Consider the following 21063-nt stretch of genomic DNA (forward strand, 5'->3'; position numbering starts at 1 on the left):
GATTAATTGTGTTCTGCAACAAATTTCAGCTAGTAATAGCGAATACTCTGTTCAAAAATCACAAGAGAAGGAGGTATACTTGGAAAATGTCGAGAGATACGGGAGGATTTCAGTTAGTCTACATCAAAGTCAGGCAAAAATTATGAAATGACATACTGGTTTATAAGGTGTACCCAGAAGGAGATATACACATAGACCACAATTTAGTAGTGATGAAGAGTAGCCTGAAGTTTAAGAGATTAGTCAGGAAGAATCAATGCGGAAAGAAGTGTGATACGAAAGAACCAAGGAATTAAGAGGTACGCTTGTTGTTCTCAGAGGCTATAGATACTGCGATAAGGAATAGCTCACTAATACACTCCTGGAAATTGAAATAAGAACACCGTGAATTCATTGTCCCAGGAAGGGGAAACTTTATTGACACATTCCTGGGGTCAGATACATCACATGATCACACTGACAGAACCACAGGCACATAGACACAGGCAACAGAGCATGCACAATGTCGGCACTAGTACAGTGTATATCCACCTTTCGCAGCAATGCAGGCTGCTATTCTCCCATGGAGACGATCGTAGAGATGCTGGATGTAGTCCTGTGGAACGGCTTGCCATGCCATTTCCACCTGGCGCCTCAGTTGGACCAGCGTTCGTGCTGGACGTGCAGACCGCGTGAGACGACGCTTCATCCAGTCCCAAACATGCTCAATTGGGGACAGATCCGGAGATCTTGCTGGCCAGGGTAGTTGACTTACACCTTCTAGAGCACGTTGGGTGGCACGGGATACATGCGGACGTGCATTGTCCTGTTGGAACAGCAAGTTCCCTTGCCGGTCTAGGAATGGTAGAACGATGGGTTCGATGACGGTTTGGATGTACCGTGCACTATTCAGTGTCCCCTCGACGATCACCAGTGGTGTACGGCCAGTGTAGGAGATCGCTCCCCACACCATGATGCCGGGTGTTGGCCCTGTGTGCCTCGGTCGTATGCAGTCCTGATTGTGGCGCTCACCTGCACGGCGCCAAACACGCATACGACCATCATTGGCACCAAGGCAGAAGCGACTCTCATCGCTGAAGACGACACGTCTCCATTCGTCCCTCCATTCACGCCTGTCGCGACACCACTGGAGGCGGGCTGCACGATGTTGGGGCGTGAGCGGAAGACGGCCTAACGGTGTGCGGGACCGTAGCCCAGCTTCATGGAGACGGTTGCGAATGGTCCTCGCCGATACCCCAGGAGCAACAGTGTCCCTAATTTGCTGGGAAGTGGCGGTGCGGTCCCCTACGGCACTGCGTAGGATCCTACGGTCTTGGCGTGCATCCGTGCGTCGCTGCGGTCCGGTCCCAGGTCGACGGGCACGTGCACCTTCCGCCCACCACTGGCGACAACATCGATGTACTGTGGAGACCTCACGCCCCACGTGTTGAGCAATTCGGCGGTACGTCCACCCGGCCTCCCGCATGCCCACTATACGCCCTCGCTCAAAGTCCGTCAACTGCACATACGGTTCACGTCCACGCTGTCGCGGCATGCTACCAGTGTTAAAGACTGCGATGGAGCTCCGTATGCCACGGCAAACTGGCTGACACTGACGGCGGCGGTGCACAAATGCTGCGCAGCTAGCGCCATTCGACGGCCAACACCGCGGTTCCTGGTGTGTCCGCTGTGCCGTGCGTGTGATCATTGCTTGTACAGCCCTCTCGCAGTGTCCGGAGCAAGTATGGTGGGTGTGACACACCGGTGTCAATGTGTTCTTTTTTCCATTTCCAGGAGTGTATTTACACTTGAAGAGGAAATGACATTTCTGAAGAGGGCAATCACATAAGTTGGAAAGAACAACGTTGGTAGAAAGAGGGTAACTACGAAGAAACTATGGCTATACCTAGCAGAAGAAATACTCCAGTTGACCGATGAAAGAAGGACGTACAGAAATTAAAGAAATTTAAAATCGCAGCGCGTCAGCAATCGTTGTTTAATATATTAAAAAACTTTTAGTACGTACAGAATAGTTGAGAGAAATACACGAATACAGAAATACAAATCACTTAGATATGAAATAAATAGGAATTGCTTGAAAGTTAAGGCGAGTTGTCTACAAGAAAAATGTAAAGAAATCGAAAAAGTAAGTGAACCTAAAAGCAAGGGCGGTAACATTAAGAGAGCAATTATGGAATTCCACGAGTAAATGTAGAGGGAAGAGCGGATAGTGGAAAGAGGACACTGAAGGCCTCTGTTAGTGGTAAGACTTGTCTATGAAGTGATAAGAGAAGAAAAGGAGTCGTTATGGAAGAGATAGGGGATCCAGTATTAGAATCAGAACTTAAAAGAGCTCTGCAAGAATTGAAATCAAATAAGGCAGAATGGATAGATAACAGTTATCAAAATTATAAAATAATTTAGAGGGGAGGGGGAGGGAGTAGCAACGACTATTGACGTTGGTGTGTTCAAAGTATGAGTCTGGCAATATATCATCTCACTTTCGGAAACCCATCATCCACACAATTCCGAAGATTGCAGGAGCCGAAAAGTCCGAGAATTATCAGCTTAACAGCTCATGTATCGTATTGTCTTACAAGAATAATATACAGAAGAATGAGAAAAACTAAGGATGTGTTAGATGACGATCAGATTGACTCTAGGAAAGGTAAAGGAACAAGAGAGGCACTTGCGACATTGCGGTTAATAATGGAGGCAAGACTAAAGAAATATCAAGACAAATCATAGGATCCGTCGATCTGAAAAAAGCGTTTGACAACGTAAAATGGTGCAAGATGTTCGAAATTCTGAGAAAAATAGGGGTCAGCTACAGGAAAAGACGGGTAATATACAATATGCACAAGATCGAGAAGGTAACAGTAAGACTGAAAGACCAAGAACGAAGTGCTCGGATTAAAAAGCGTGTAAGACAGGAATGTTGTCTTTAGCCCCTACTATACATCGAAGAAGTAACAACGGAAATAAAAGAATAGTTCAAGACTGGAATTAAGATTCAAGGTGAAAGGATATCAATGATAAGATACGTTGATGATATTGCTGTCCTTAGGGAAAGTGCAGAAGAATCACAGGATCTGCTGAATGGAATGAACAGTCTAATGAATACATGATATGGGCCATGACTCAGTGTAGCAAGTTGACAACCTGCAGGACCTCAGCTAGAGAGGACAAGATCGCACAGCCAGGCCGCATATCTAGAGTGAGAAAATGGGCTTATAAGCAGAAAGGCAAGTGTGCACACTGCCACAGTGACGACATCTGGAACGTTAAGGCCTGTTAGTATGACGACGGCTCGCCTAGAAGCGGCTGCATATACAGGGTGTTACAAAAAGGTATGGTCAAACTTTCAGGAAATATTCCTCACACACAAATAAAGAAAAGATTTTATGTGGACATGTGTCCGGAAACGCTTAATTTCCATGTTAGAGCTCATTTTAGTTTCGTCAGTATGTACTGTACTTCCTCGATTCACCGCCATGATTTCATACGGGATACTCTACCTGTGCTGCTAGAACATGTGCCTTTACAACTACGACACAACATGTGGTTCATGCACGATGGAGCTCCTGCACATTTCAGTCGAAGTGTTCGTACGCTTCTCAACAACAGATTCGGTGACCGATGGATTGGTAGAGGCGGACCAATTCCGTGGCCATCACGGTCTCCTGACCTCAACCCTCTTCACTTTCATTTATGGGGGCATTTGAAAGCTCTTGTCTACGCAACCCCGGTACCAAATGTAGAGACTCTTCGTGCTCGTATTGTGGACGGCTGTGATACAATACGCCATTCTCCAGGGCTGCATCAGCGCACCAGGGATTCCATGCGACGGAGGGTGGATGCATGTATCCTCGCTAACGGAGCTCTAACATGGAAAGTAAGCGTTTCCGGACACATGTCCACATAATATATTTTCTTTCTTTGTGTGTGAGGAATGTTTCCCGAAAGTTTGTCCGTACCTTTTTGTAACACCCTGTACATGTGGGTGCACTTTATCACGGGATGATTATATATTTTTGTTTTTATAATTATATTTTTTTATGATTTCGGTTAGGGTGGCTTTAAATATTGTGGGCTACTATGAGACTTTTAATTAACTTATACCGCGATAACACTCGTACGGACATCGGCTGCCCCGAAGTACGTACGATATAATATTTTTAATCACAACGCGCGACTCACCGCCTTCGAATAAGCAGTTTGCGTGAGCGCTGCTATTTATGAAAGAAAATATTCGTATTCTTACGCAAACTGTAATTATTAATATGGGTCTCAGGGACTACTGGTTATTTATGTACAAAACTACATAAAGATTAACTGAGATATTGCGGAACTTATTGATTGAAAAATATATTCAATATTTCAAAATGGTTTAAATGGCTCTGAGCACTATGGGACGTAACATCTGAGGTCATCAGTCCCCTAGAACTTAGAACTACTTAAACCTAACCTAACCTAAGGACATCACACACATCCATGCCCGAGGCAGGATTCGAACCTGCGACCGTAGCGGTCGCGCGGTTCCAGACTGAAGCGCCTAGAACCGCTCGGCCACCACGGCGTGCTTCAATATATCTTGTTCATTATTTGCAAGGCAAAACTGGAGAGTTAGGCGGCCAAACTGAGACATACTGAACTCATTCAGTGCTGTGAATTTCGGTAAATAAATCTATCACTACTCTTTTTAACTTTGAAATTAATGAAAGATCGAAATTGAGAAGTCTCTCGCATTTACATTTAATATTATGACATGAAATTTTAATTAAATAATACAGTCAGCGTAATGGCCGACTAAATCCCGCTAGGGCAGATGAGCTCTCTACACTACTAAGTTCTGTAAAAACTTGGTTAATCAGAATTAATGATTGCGATCATGCGCTGTGACAACGAAGTCAATAATACACACTTTGTAATAACAATTATAAGTATATTTTACTAAATTACAACCAAACTTACATTACATATTATTCAACGCTACAATTGCGGCCTACCTCTAGACGAAACAAAAACGGTAGAGTTGCTTCAATCAAAGCATTGTCTCTGATCTTCATGGCCTATGTTACACAGAGATTATACCAAAAAACTGTGTTTATTTAATTACATCGATATTTGTCACTTGATAATAATAACTTATTATACATAGCACCGACGTACTTAGTCTTTCGATAATTTATGTTTCACATGTGTCATAGAAAAAACTTCTTTTCCCTGTCTCCAAATGTGCATTTTTTGTGACGTACTGTCACAAACAGTGGGCGCAGGAGTGACGCTACGTCGCCCTCCAGACGAGGTCCGTTCCTGTGAACAGCATCACAGCGAATGCGTGTCTCGACGCTCTGAGAAGAGAGAACATTGCTACATTATATTTCTCTCCATCACACGAGCTCAGTGATCGTGCTAGTAATTTGACAGCAAACGACTCATCTCTGACTTATTAAGGCCAGTGGCTGTGCCTATATCTTTGGGTTCTGCATGATGTTATCTTCCAACACGATAACGACAGACCGCATATTGTCCTAGTACAGCCGCGACTTACCTCAGCCGAGAGAATCTTCGACTCTACCCTTCGTCAGCACACGGCCTACATCTCTCACCCACTGGAAACATCTGGCCATGGATTGCCGAGAAGAATGGCAAGCCCCTGCTCGGCATCAATACTTTTGATGATCTGCTGAAGCAGCGTGGAATGTCACCCGAGCTCGGTTCGACTCCATGCCCAACTGGGCTAGGTTTTGTACCCTGTATACGTCCAATCCAAAATCCTACAAATTTAACCACATAGCTGTTCTTACTGTACTGTACACACACAAATAGTAACATTTCACTATCCACTGCCCTTCCTGGTGTTGCAGTTTCAATGGCTAGCAGTGTACATGAAATAAACAGGCAGACCTAGGCTGGTCGAGCTCTACAGTGTGAGAGGAAGCCAGCGCGATCGGCTGCTACGCAGAGTGTTTGGCACGTGGCTGCGCGTGTTGCAGGCGCCGCCGTTCCTGGACTTCCTGGCGACGTGGCTGGCGCTGAGCCACAGCTTCTGGAGCCCGTTCCTCTTCTGGCTGCTAGACGGCCACTTCCGGCGCGTCTGCCGCACCCTGCTGCTCACCAAGGTCAGTTGCAGCGGGCCCTCCGCCTGACGTATGGGGTCGCCCCAGTTTGCAGCCGCGCTGCTCCGCCGTCAACACACCCCACTGGGCCAGCGCATTCCTTCCGAACCAGATGCTCCGCCATCTCTTCTCTCCGGTTTCTTTCCAGTCGTCTTCCTTTTGTCGAGGTGTTCGTGAGATGAAACGTAGCTCATCGTGCCACAGCGCGTCTCAGACTTCCTACATTGACCGTATTTGAAAATTCCATCTAAAAGGACACATCCTCCAGGGAGATTTAAAAGTGATGTCTGCGCAATTTAAGTATCTAATGCGCGGTAGAGTGGTAGTGCATCACTTGGTGGTAACTGGTTAAATTCCTCGTGGTGGAAGAAAATTTTACTATCTACATTTGAACAAGTAAGAGCGCAAGTTTCTTGATCCTATACTGTGATAAATTTGCTGGATTAAATTTGCAACCTCCTTGAAGTATCACATAGAGTGACGGCTACAGGTTTGCGTGGATAAGGGAAACGCTGTCCGCTTCTGCACCGAAATTGCCACGTCCTCGTAGTCTATGTATCAACATCCTCAAGTCTTCTATCCTCGTTAACAGATATTCACATTTTAAGTCTCTTAAATCCGTTGGCAACGCCAGAAGCCTGGCGGTACTAAATTATCTTCACTTGAAGGCTGACCTAGTGATTTGTACTTCATTGACTAAGAACGCAGGGGCAGTTTCTTTTGTCTTTTGTGAAAGTTTCCCACAATATTTGGAAGTCAAACGACTACGTTACGCGTTGTCACACATTTCACACTCTTTTATGCAACGTGTATCAGTAAATACACTGATCAATCAGAACATTATGACCACCTACCTGACAGGCGGCATGTCCACCTTTTGCACGGATAACAGCGGCGATACGTGGTGGCATGGAAGCAATGAGGAGGGAACTGGCACCATATAGGCATACACAAGTCATCCAAATCTCGTAAATTCTGGAGAGGAACGATGGGCTATGACGCCACGTTCAATTACATCCCAGATGTGTTCGATCGGGTTCAGATCCGGCGAGCTGGGGCGCCAGCACGTCGATTGGAACTCGCCACTGTGTTCCTCGAACCATTCCATCACACTCTTGACCTTGCGACATGACACATTATCTTGCTGAAAAATGCCATTGCTGACGGGAAACATGATCGTCATGAAAGGGTGAACGTGGTCTGCAACCAGTGTACAGTACTCCTTGGCCTTGGGCGAGCTCTACTGGACGCATAGATGCCCACTTGAATGTTCCCTAGAGCGTAATAAAACAGCCTCCAGCTTGTCTCTGACCCTCAGCACAGGAGTCAAGAAGCTGTTCTCCCGGAGGACGACGGATTCGCGCCCTACCACCGGCGATATCGGATCCATCAGATCGTGCAATGCTCTGCCACTGTGCCAATGTCCAGTGCCGATGATCACGTGTCCATTTCATTTGTAGTTGCCGATGTCGTAGTGTTAACATTGGTACATGCATGGATCTTCGGCTGCGGAGCCCCATTGTTAAGAGTGTTCGGTGCACTGTGTGTTCAGATACGCTTGTAGTCTGCCCAGCAGTGAAGTCTGACGTCAGTTCCGCCACAGTTCGCCGCCTTTCCCGTTTTGCCAGTCTTCGCGACGTCCGACATCTTTTGTGAGGGTTGGCTGTCTAAATATACTGCGTCTGGAGGTGTTTTGACCTTGGTTTTGCTACTTATCGAAGGCCCTCACCACAGTTCTCTTCGAATATCCAGCAAGTCGTGCAGTTTCGGAAACGATCGTGCCGAGCTCCCGGGCCGTCACAATCTACTATCGGTCAAACTCAGATGGATCGCGCGTCTTAACCATACTACAAACGGACAGAAGACTCACTGATGCGGCATGCACTGTGTGATTGTCTGACTAGCAGTTATTCCTTGCCAGCTGACGCTGCTATCGCCTGGACGGGTTTATATGGTCATAATGTTCTGGCTGACCAGTGTATATTTACGGAAAATGTTGGGAGATATACTGATTTTATACTGAATGTTATTTATGGCATCTGTGAAAAGTACACAAGAGCCAGAACGTGGAGCGAAGACTCCAAATGATGTAGTGTTCCTCATAAGCCTTCATGTTACTTTGTGCAACCTCCGGTAATTACATAAGTTATAGCGTTTAAGACGAACGAATCAGAAATGACTGGGAAAGAAGACAGCTGCTGGCAAGACGCAAGTAGGATGTAAATGCAACTGTGCATAAAACCAGGATGAAGGGCATGTCGATACATTAAGCCTTTGTAAATCTCAACCCCTTCCAGGACACTGTGTAGTGCAACCGACATAGTGCCACCAGTCATAAATTGACAGTAATAGGGAATTAAACAATAAGTGCTGTTATTATCGATTGTATGTAACCCAAATGACTGAAAATACTATCATTAGCACTAATATTTTTTAACGAAATAATTATTATTGCTACGAATATTCACAGACATATTGACAGATATTCATGTCAGCATCATCGTCTATCCGCAAAGTAGTTACTAGTCCCGGGACCCGCATCAACGCAAATGTCTAAGTACGGCACATGCCACTGTTAATGATGACACATCCATCGGATAGGGATGTCAGGAGCTGATGGCTTGCCTGTTGCCATTAGAGAAAATTGGTCTGTGTGCAGGCACATCGTTTCATATACACACGTACAAAAGATGGCCAAAAATATGAAAACAAACAAAACCACGACACAGTACTATGTCTACTACGGTGTGGAAAACCATTGGCATTGGGAACAGCTTCTAGTCATCTCGGAATGGACAAATAGAGTACCAGTATATTTTTCAAGGGAATCTCAAACCGATCTTCCAGCAAAGTAGTGGCACATTAAAGTAACGATGTTGTAGGTTTATAGCGATCGCGCATCCTTCTCTCCGTCATAGGCCACAAAGGCTCGATGATATTCAGATCTGGTGACAGTGGTGGTCAAGAAAGATGAGACAATTGATCCTGTGCACCCAAAACCAGTCTTGAACGATGCCAGCTGTGTGATAAGTGGCCCAGTCGTCTTGGATCACAGCATCACCATTGGAGTAGAAACATGGGTACCATGGCATGGATCTGATCAGCCAAAATCGTCACTTAATCCTTGTCAGTAGTGCGACCTTGCACAGCAACCACGTTGATCATGGAATACCACGATATGGCTGCCCGAATCACCACCGAATCTCCGCAATGCTACACTTTTAAAACGTAAACTCGGCTACAATTTGTATAATGGGCGAAAGAAGACTTATACGATCAAATGCCTTTCTTCAATTGCTCCACAGTCCAGATGTTTTGGCTTCGACGCAACGTTTTGCTGTTACGGGCATTTCCATCACTGATACGCGGTTCTGGAATTTCAGCTTGCACTACAATGCCCTGCTTATGAAGCTCTCTTCGTGTTGTATTTGGTGCTAATATTTTTTCAGGTGAGCGACCTTCAGTTCTGCATTGACTTCAGCAGCTGTCCAACCTCTTACTTTTAGTCAGAATCCTCTTCTTTAAGCACCTGTCACAATCATTCAGCACACACTGACTTCTGTCCTGAGACTTAGGGGTTGACGTGTTTCCGCTTTCCTTGCATGCTATATACATCTTCGATATGAAGCCTCTTGACATCCCTAACACTTCGGCTTCATTGGCTACGGGAGCACCAACCATTTGTCCACAGGGAATACAGTTAGTTCAGACGTGCTGCGCTCACAGCTACACAAAATCTGTTCTGAGCACTACTCATATCGGGGATACGCCATTCGCACTACAGCCCGACCTACCTCTCTCACACTTTCTATTTTTGGACCATGAAAGGATGACATTCGTAGAAAACTTTGTAAGGACAGCGAGGAAGTGACTAGTGCAGTGAGGAAATAGCTTCGTCACCAGGGCGAAGTACCGGTAGGGCATTCTCGCCCTTGTGTCTCGCTGAAGAAACGCCATGGAACTGAAAGAATATTACGTGGAAAAAATATGATTTGCACAAAAAATGTTTCACTTGCGTAATTTTCATCTTTTGGAATAAATAATTGATGAACAGAGATAACAGGGATAGTTAGTTTCTGGATGAACCGACATATTTCATTTAGCCCAGGACCTGCTATGGCAATCCCCTACAAGTGACCTCATCCATGGATCTGACAGTGCATCTGTGTTAGCCTTCAGTCACCGAAAACTGGGAGACCATTTCCCTAATCCAATACAAACGGGAGATTATTTTTTTAGCGGCATCTATTCGTTATTCGTTAAGCTTTACAACAAACATGATGCCCGAGTGCATTCGCGCTATCAGCAACAGCCCAAGTGCAGGCACGGGAGGGGGTTTTGCCTGAGCTGGCCATGTTTCATTTTCGGTATTAAATCCTCATCGTTACCGCTTTAAAGGCTTTCCCGCGTGTGGAGAGTTATCTCCAACATTCTCGATTCCATTTTACACGTTATTAATGGAGGGCATTAGGGAAGCATCGACTATGACCATTCGCCGATGCATTTCCATTCAACTGCTCATTGAACAACACCGTTCACCTCTGCTGACGTTTGTCCCGTTAGCACTGCCCATAGTTTCCTCGACCAAAAACGGCCCCTCAGAATTTATACGCACGACGTTACGCAAAGCAGACTTTAATGATCGAATCAGTGGACATTACTTGAGAAATATCCGCTGCCAAATTTCGAAGCTTACAACAGCTTTGGTGGCTCTTGTGACCTCGGAATCCACAGAATTTACCACGGTGAATATTGGTTTCACTGTTTAAATGTATGTTATGCGGGGCAATAAAGCGCGTGCGGTCAGTTTCTGTAAACAGATTTACTTTATAGGATTACCTTTTCCATCGGCGGATGGAAACTTCATACTGGGTGATCTCTGCTACAAAGTATTCTTTTTTTTCTTTTTCTCTGAATTTCTACTAAAGCCAGTTACATAACATAAAATTATGGTTGGTGAAGCATTACAACTCTGTAGTCTGCAAAGAGAGAACAAGAATTTTCAGATGTTCATTAAAATATCAGGTGCTTCACCTGCACTTCCTTTGTCGTGTGCTGAATATGCAAGGGATATTTCATTTCGCAGTATTTTGTGGGTGAGATAATTAACCCTCGTTATTATTAAGTTTTGCAAACCAAGGTCCGTCACTGTAAAATAATATATATTGATCAACTTTGATGTTAGAATCTTTTTTCCATTCTCTCTCCTGTCATAATTTTTCCAAAACACTTTCCATGTGACGTAGGCATCTCGCATGAAAATGTTGAAAAAGTCGTTTTCCAATATGAAGTTTTGTAAGTTTTAGGATCATACTGTTTAGTGGTGCTCTCATAACATTGCTATTGGCTTTAATTTTGATTTTTAACATTTTTATGCAGCGACAGCAACTGATATCGTTTATATAAGAATATACAGCCTACAGTTGCAGGTTAACTTTATCGTTTACCTAGGTTTCAACGTTAGTAATAACGTCTTCTTCAGAACCTGCAACAAGTTAATATTATAATGCGCTAGTAAATTATTTTAGATATGGTCATCCTATAGGATGCATCGTATAGTACTTACATAAATTATTATTTAATTGTTTGCCTAAAACAGGCCATGTCCTAAGTCAACTTCATAAAACTTGATGCATAACCATAAGGTTTTGTCACTTCTATTAAACCAACTGTAGAAATTCACTTTAAGCCCGTTGTATGGGCCTCGTCGTGTGACTAGAGGCTGCGAACCCCTTATAAATTATTTGGATAACTTACAACGTTCATTAGCCAAGTGTCCAGTCATAATGTGTGATGTCCCCCATGGGTTAAAATTTGTTTCTCTAGTTTTTGCGTTCAGAAGCCGTTAGCCCGTGCTCTTCTGCAAGTCCACGTTTCATATACGTTAGTTAATATTAATACAATTAAAGCGAAATAAGTAATCCCTGTACATCCACATTCCAGTCACCTATGACTATTACATTTTCATCTCCCTTTACGTATTGAATTATCCGTTCCGCATCCTCATATACTTTCTGTATTTCTTCATCCTCTGCATGCGACGTCAGCATGTGTACCTGAACTATCATTTCGGTGTTAGTTTTCTGTCATTTCTGACGAGAACAATCCTATCACTGAACTGTTCAAAAAAACTTACTCTCTGCACTGCCTCCCTACTGACAAGGAATCCTACTCCCTTTGTAACATTTTCTGCTCCTACCTATAATCATCTGACCAGATATTCATGTCTTCTTTCCACTTTACTTTACTGACTCCCAATATATCTAGATTGAGCCTTAGCAATTCCCTTTTCAGTTTTTCTACTTTCCCTACCATGCTCAAACTTCTGACATTCCACCACTCGACTCGCAGAACGTTACTCTTGCACTGATTATTCCATCTTTTCCTCATGGTCATCTCTCCCTTGGCAGTCCCCTCCCCGAAATCTGAAAGGTGGACTAGTCCGGAATCTTTGGCCAATGGCAATTTTTCAATTACAGATCATAGGTCCTGTGGATGCGCATTATGTTTCCTTAATACAGTGGTTACCGTTGCCTTCTGTTTCGTCACGTTGTTGATCATTGCTGATTCTTCAGCGTTTTAGGCCAGTTCGTCACCCCAAGGGTATGAGATTATTTTGACATTTAATCTATGGTGTGAACTATTTAAAATTACGAGACATATCTACAACATTACACTAAAATATGACGCCACACTGTATGAAACATCAAAAATCGAAGTGAAGTCGATATTTTAGAATTTCACGTGAAATATAACGAGAACAGTCACAAGATACAGTTACATCAGATATACGCCAGGACAACGTAGACGTACTTGAAAATGGAAATCTTCCGAAACAGCTGTGATAACAGTCAATTAATGTTTTAAGTAGTGATACTGGAACATTACTTACAGTGTCTTTCAAGACACATGTTTCACTGCAGGCCCAGTCATCAAGAGACACTTCAATTTATTGTTATATACCCGCTAACAGTAAATTCGTCACAGTCTATACGTTATACACACTAATACACTTCCTCTATAGTTTGAACGTTTTATTGTGAACTACTTTTGTGTATAGCACTTATGGAACCTGATAATTTTGTGGGGGCTGATTATGAAAAGAAATTTGTTGAGCTTACAAATGCCCGTGTTTGTGCCATCAATTCTACTGTTTTTGTATCTCTTTTCCTTTATGATTACTGCAAATTATAATAAACTGGGTCAGGGTGATGCAAGACGACAAGCCCTCTGGCTTCGTCATACATTAATTGAGGGTCATAAAACCAGCCTGTCTTGCATTTCTTTTTTAAATCTGAATTTACATACTCGCAAATTAATGTCGTCTCGCTACCATATTACACTGGCATTCAAGGAGGTAATTGATACTATCTACCGGCCTCTACATGATCTGGAGTAAGATGCATGCATATCGTAATTCTGTTCATTTCACTTAGACGAGCAGGAACGTTTGGGCTGTGACGAGGCGAACCGCTCACAATAGTACGAGTAGGAGGTGAAGGGACATCCGTTCATTGGGAATTGCGGACCGAGCCCCAACCTGTCGCTGGCGGCTTTCTCTTTTGATGTCGGGTCTCAGAGTCCAAGACAACAGGCGGTTGCTATTTTAACAGTAGTTGGCAACAGTTTTTTCGCAGAATCCTCATGTGCTGGGCAGGAACGCGTCGGCTCGGCGCCACAGCTGTGCTATTGTTTGGGACGTTTCGGAGGAATGGTCACTGACATCCACGGCATAGCCGACAGAGCGGCGTCACACGTAAGACTTCAGTTATCATATTCCTTTGGCAACTGTCTACCGTAAAACTTCCCGCGCAAAGTTCTGGCTGGGGCTGTGATGGGCTGCTCGACTTGCATGCCAGCATACGTCTGCAGCAACCGTCGGGATTTGGTGCAAAAGAATGCTACTGGCACCTAGGTTCTTGGAGTATGGTAGTGGGAGTCCAGGCGAATTTGTTGTGAGGCCATGATTGGCGAAAGATTTGTTTATCGGCGACTATTAGACGAGTTCTGGCACCTGCGGAGCTGTCGCTCTCTGAGCGTAGGACGGAAGAGAATTGAGAGGGGGAGTTGGTTCCTGACCGCCGCAGGAATCAGTAGCGTACTTTGCCGCCCTTGCTGCACACAGATTCGCTTTTCCGGCCACTTGGACGAACACTCTTTTCGCGCGCTCACTTCGATCGCTCTCCAAGGGGGGGAACCCCACCTCCATGCAGCGCAGCCGACCACGCATAGCAGCCATCAGCACGCCGCCTTGCGCTGTACTGTCAGATACACGCATCTCCGACCTATAGGCTTTCTGCTGAATTCTTAGCCGTTCAAAATTCAAATTGAGTTTTCTCAGCGGTGTCATCCATAGAATCGCTTTGCCTCCTTGGGTGACATCGTGGTACTGCATCCGAATTCCCACCTGTTTATTGATGTTATACATTTCACCTTTCTCGTTGCTCCCTCTTCTCGCAGTAGAGAAGCACACTTGATTCCTCGTGGTGTCGTTTTTACTAGGTTCTGTACAACACACTGCTTAGATGTTTCGTTCACAATAATATATATGATTGTTCCTAGTACAAATTATTGGTCACTTTTGTGTTCCATTTAAAACAAATAAATGTGATTGTAAACTTTTAGGCGGCATTTCTCTGTTAAACAGTCACATTCACCAGAATCTTTCCCATCATCACTTTTGGAGGGAAACTTTGATTTATAATGTAATGAATAAATTATATGAGAAGCTACCATCCCACGTAGAATTTATAAGTGGGCCATTATAAGAATGCGTTACATATCTTGTGCAGATTCAATACAGACCCACTTGAGTATGATTTTCAAAACAGCGTGGTTCTGCCCCCTAACTTGCATATCAGTTAAGGGTCCGACGATAGCAAATACCCTGCTAGTTTCCACAATCAAATCACCAGCTAGTCGTCATTTTATTCGTGTAAATTACATACTGCCGAATCATTCAGTAATATGCTAAAATGTTCTTTCCCTTTCTTAGCAGTTTTACTTTTGCCTCTTAGCAAAGTGACATCCGTGTCGACTATGAGCATGTCTGCTGTTTATATTCCTTGTTTCAAACGTATTGCTGTTGAAGAAATCTGCCATACGTTGTATCGTGATTTGCAGCGTAGTTTAATTTCTAGCTGATGTTTTCTCTCTTTCTTTTTAAAGAGTTTTCTCATAAGTTTCTGCCTGTCTCCAAAAGCAAGTTATCTTCTGCTGTTGGCTTTTTCACAAAAAAGGCAATTAGCCATTCATACTACCATTTTCACACGATTTTTAAATGAATCACAATATTAACGTATTCAGAATCTAAATGTATGCAGGAGATTTCTATTCGTGTTAGGACTGATGAATCCTAAAAAACATTAAAACAGGTATTTTAAGTGCAGGGTAATTTATAAATGAAAGATGTGATGATGATTTTACGCTTGAGATCATGAATAGAATTTTTTGGAGTTTTTGTTTGCTTTATTGTTTCTTAAATTTTAAAATGTAAATACATGTCTCCAAATTAACCTCATTATAATATTTTTGTTCAAGCAAAAATTATTTAACTATCATCAGATCTCAACACCCTCTTTGTAAGAACTTTGAATGCGTGACGTTCACCTTCATTTCATAGATTGCCTTCCTTATACATGGGTCCATTGCTGTTGCGAATTTCTTGAGCAGTCATTTTCCTGTATAAGCTGCTTTTAGTTTTGAAATAAACACTTCATTGCATGCTTTTCCTATTACCTAAATTCGTCCCCTTGCGCAGTTTTCAAGCCACCTAATAGAGAAACAATACCAAAAATTTAAGTAGCTCAAAGAACAGAAAAAATAATAAAAACAAAGATACACTAAGAGAAAAGGTATAGTCACATGATATCCCATATTAAACATATTTGTGTGGAAGGAGCTCCATCTAATGGTGTTCTTAGTAAAGTTTCGTTTGATACTAGTGGTAACGGACACGGCTTGCATGTGCATTACTATTCAGCATAGTTCATATTAAAAGCATGCAGATACTAGTTTCATTTGTTATTACTGTTTAGTGACATTATAGTCTACGATCACACACGTGAATTTCCTAAGGAAGAAGAACAAACTGCGGCTCTTATATTGGTTTTATAACTGCACCAGCGTTCAACACACTAAAATATTTTCTTTCCCCATTTCAAATAAAACTACACATAGCGACGTGGTCAACGTCTTAAAATCAAAGGGCATACATGATCCATTTCGTTTCCTCCATTCGTTTCTGGGTTCCACTCCTTTTGTCACACAGTGTATTTCATGCGTTAATATAAGACTGTGCATAATGGTGACGTAGATACTGTGGTAACGACAATACTGGATGGGCAGCTAAGACAGGGCACCAGAAATATACCCAGAATTAATAAATATATCGGAGTGCGATTTTTACCATGTTATAGCGCACAATATGGAGAATTTTCTGACGTTCGCAAGTAATTTCTGTTGTTTATAGTCATCGAATTAAGAGAGCGACGGTGTTTACATTCCCTCTAATGGAATTGTATGCTTTTTTCTGTGGAATTCGGAAGAAGCATCTAAGAGATCTTCAACGACATAATACGAAGGGAGCTTGATCAAATAGTACCAAGATAACTGCGCCGCAAACCACTGTCCCGCCTCAAGAGAACAGGTTCACAAACGCCTGCCCGCTGACACCAAATGAAAGCAAACATGTAACTCTGGTATGGTTCGTGTGTTTATTATGGGATGTCCTCCAAAAACTGTGGCAGCGGCATATCTTAGGAACTCGAGATACTTGAGTGTATTTGAATTCCCATCAACAAAACGCAGCAAACGTTGAAAGGCCGAGAACGATGTTTTTATCCACTTATTTCAGTTTTCTTGATTTTCAGTTGACAATTTCTGCGTGTTGCGAAGATTGATTTGCTAATGCTTTGTAAACGATGTTTATTCTTTGAATAAAATTTTGCATGGATATGGTGCGTCACTTTGAAACTTCGTAGATAACATTCGGGAACTGTAACCAATTTTGGATGTCATTGCCAGATGTTGTAGATGGAGTGACATGTGGAGAGAATGAAATACGATAAAATGTAATGTTCGCAAAACACTCGTCTGGTTGATCCCTCTCGTAATTCCGAAATGCCTGTTAGTGACATTTGCATTATGTGCTGCTGCTGCTAAAATGCTAGTTTCATTTCTTTTATCAGTTGCTGTTCTTGTTTGGCGCATTTTATTTTAGAACATTTTTATAGCGTTTGCAAAGACAGATCGTGAGTAATTAGCACTATGGGGATACTCTATAGTATACAACCCCACCGCTGCTCTAATATTAGGCTGGTGCACCAGATCGTAGCGTTTTTATTTTAATTGTTGGTATCTCGGTTGATATGGGTTTATTAATCGGTTGTCATTTCGTATTTGTAGTTCACTGATCTTATTTGAGTTTGCATATTGTCATGTTGTCGTTTGGAGATAAAAAGTTCAACTGTGGACGCTAGAAAACAGAGTGGCAAGAGGAGAAATCGGGACATGACCGACGTATTCTTCTGTCTATGTTCAACAGAGGGGTGACTGCAGCAGAAACAGCCGTGTATGGGGATAAAGCCACTAGACAGTGCACGGCAAGGAAATGGTTTTCTAGTTTTAAGGAAGGTCGTTTTGACATTAGTGGCAATCTACGTTCAGGAAAACCTTCAGGGTTTGAAAAACACCGTTTAAACGCATTAATATACAATATTCCACGTCAGTGTTCTCGAGAACGGACGGATTTGATGAACTGCGATCATTACACCATTGTGTTACATTTGCATGTAATGGAGAAGGTTAAAAACTCTGTGGTGTGGGTACCGCATGCTCTAAGCCAAAATCAAAAAATGTGCGGGTGTACATCTCTGCTTGCTCGTCTTCGATTGTCTCGTGAACAACACCGCCCATTCCTACCCTATATCGCTACCGGTGAAGAGAAATGGTGTCTTTATGCTAATGTAAGGGAACGAAAGGAATGGTTGAGCTCAAACAAAGCAACAACTCCCGTACCAAAACCTGTGTGCATCCACACAAGATAATGTTATGCATCTGGTGGAACAGCGATGGTGTGCTGTACTACGAATTGCTTTCCGCTCCTGACATTTATTGTCAACAACTGAGACGTCTTGCAGGCGGAATCCAAGAACAACGACCGGGAAGACTGCGTAAAATGATGCTACTCCACACCAACGCTCGCTCGCATTCTGATAGGCTGACGGAAAACGCTACACAGTCGTTGGGTTGCGAAGTCATTCGGCATCCACCTTATACCGCTCTCTGTCGAACAGCCTTCAAGGAAACTCCTTTCCGGATGAAAATGCCCTCCGAACACGCCTCGAAGAGTTCTTCACCTCAAAGCCACATGATTTCTACAGTCGCCGAATCGGAAAGTTACCCCAGCGTTGGCAAACTGTTGTAAACAGCGAAGGAAAATTTATTATTGATGACTTGTCTCGGTTACCTGTATCTGTTGAGTTCAATAACCTTACGGAAAATCGCTAGGAACTTACGCACCAACCCAGTAGTTTGGCGACATTTACCGTAAACAATACTAACTTTTTCGACTGTCATACACATTGTGAATTTCTAAATAGCTTCACAAGCAACAATTACCTGATTGCTACAACAGCATAAAACAGACCAATGGGCTTGAGACGCACAGGTAAACAATCGAACCGTACCTGAGTTAACGTGTTTGCTTACGCCTGGTTTAGTAGAGCAGACTTTTGTAGAACCTCTTCTCTTGACGGTGGGACAGTGGTTTGCGGTGCTGTCACCTAGATACTATTTTATCAAGTCCATACTTGTTATGTCGTTGAAGTTCTCTTAGAAATTTCTTTCAAATGCCACAGAAACTATATAGTTTCTTTGTAAACATACGTGTTGTAATTCGGTGACTATAAACGACAAAATTTACTTCCGAACGTTAGGAAATTCTCCTTATCGTCCGCTACAGCCTGTCGAAAAGCGCTCTTTGATAAAACCGCTCTTTGATATACACTGACGGAAAAAAATCGCCACACCAAAAATTAAATAATATACAGTGATGAAATTTCGAGAATATATTTATCTAGGTAACATATTGAAGTAATTAACACTGCAAAATCACAGGATCCTATGAGCGAGAGATAAGCCATTGCAGATGTAAAATACATAAATGTTTAAAGTAACTATGCAAACGGACGTGCATTGCTTCGGACAGGTTTCAGTTGTCAGTTTGTGGGATGGAGTCCCATGCCTGTTGCACTTGGTCGGTGAATACAGGGACGGTTAACGCTGTTTCTAGTTGACGCTGGGGTTGTCGTCTGATGATGTCCCATATGAGCTCGATTGGAGACAGATCTGGTGATCGAGCAGCCTGTGACAAATGGTTCAAATGTCTCTAAGCACTATGGGACTTAACGTCTGCGGTCATCAGTCCGCTATACTTAGAACTACTTAAACCTAACTAACTTAAGGACACCACCCACTTCCATGCCCGAGGCAGGATTCGAGCCTGCGACCGTAGCAGCAGCGCGGTTCCGGACTGAAGCGCCTAGAATCGCTCGGCCACAACGGCCGGTCTCCGATTCTTAACCATACATTTATTGTAATAAATGTGAGCTTATAAGCCTTAAGGACAGTCTTATCTGTGATAAGGTGTTCCCTGATATTTTTAGTATCGTGGTATTATTTTATACCTTGAGTCATTGCGATACAGTGCAGTGTTTTCTAGTGGTGACTTGTTGGAACCATTTTCAATAGTCAAACGACTGTACCGAAGAGCGATTAGAGGACCTGCTAGACAGCTGCGTTATGCGTGTTGCATGCGAATCAGGTGAAATGCAATTCAGATCGTTCGGATACATTTGAACATGGCTGTACCACCACTCTCACAGAACCTGGAAGAGTTTAACAACCGGATCCGTACTGCCACAGCATCCGTGACGAAGGATATGCTTGCCTGAATATGGAAGGAATCTGAGTATCAAAAATGGTTCAAATGGGTCTAATCATTATGGGACTTATCACCTGAGGTCATCAGTCCCCTAGACTTAGAATTACTAAAACCAAACTAACCTAAGGAAATCACACACATCCATGCCCGAGGCAGGATTCGAGCCTGCGACCGTAGCAGCAGCGCGGTTCCTAGAACCGCTCGGGCACAACTGTCGGCACTAAGAGACTAGTCGACACTCTATAGAGCATGTTGGATTACAACAGTAGTATGTTGGGGAGCGGTATCCTGCTGTGAGACACCCCCTGGGATGCCGCTCATGACTGACAGCGCAACAGGTCGAATCACCAGAGTGACGCAGAGATTTGTAATTAGGATGTGTGGGATTATGACCAGAGTGCTCCTGTTGGCACACGCAATCACACTCCAGGCCATAACTCCAGGTGTTGGTCCAGTGTGCCTAGAACGCCGACAGGCTGGCTGCAAGCCCTCAACTGGCCTCCAACATACGGCCATCATTGGCACCGAGGCAGAACAACCTTTCATCAGAAAGCACAGCAAGCTCCCACCCAGCTCTCCAATGAGCTCTGGCTTGACACCAATGAAGTTGCAAATAGCGGTGGTTTGGGGTGAGTGAATACACGCTGCAGGGTGTCAGACTCGGAGCTGTCATTGAAGTAACTGATTTGTAACTGCTCGTTATGTCACTGTGGTGGCAGCCCTACGCCAAACACTACGGTATTTCTTGTCGGTAGTGCCACGCGGCCGTCCGGACCTCCGTCTTCTTGCCACCGTACATGTTGCCAGCAACCATGTACAGTAGCTGCATTCCTGCTAGCTTCTCGTAGCCGTATCATACCACCTCGGTTAAACTCAATGAGGTGTTGATTTTGGCGTCTTTGTCGCCTTTAAGAAATTCGTGACTAACACCAACTCACCACGTCCAATCTCAAAGGTAACTAACGTTTACGACCGTTATAGCGTGTAGTTAAAGCAAACCCCATTTGCATCCTCACA

General features: G+C 43.5%; 1 protein-coding gene across 1 annotated transcript in view; it reads left to right on the forward strand.

Moving 5' to 3' along the window:
- The window catches only part of LOC126188606 (uncharacterized), a 55150-nt gene that overhangs the window by 31279 nt on the left and 2808 nt on the right, over positions 1 to 21063 (forward strand). The window contains exon 2 of the mRNA XM_049930207.1: positions 5979 to 6104. Within this exon, the coding sequence (XP_049786164.1) occupies positions 5979 to 6104 (126 nt within the window). The remainder of the gene's footprint in view (positions 1 to 5978; positions 6105 to 21063) is intronic.

This window comes from Schistocerca cancellata, chromosome 5 (assembly GCF_023864275.1).
Source record: "Schistocerca cancellata isolate TAMUIC-IGC-003103 chromosome 5, iqSchCanc2.1, whole genome shotgun sequence".
NCBI lineage: Eukaryota > Metazoa > Arthropoda > Insecta > Orthoptera > Acrididae > Schistocerca > Schistocerca cancellata.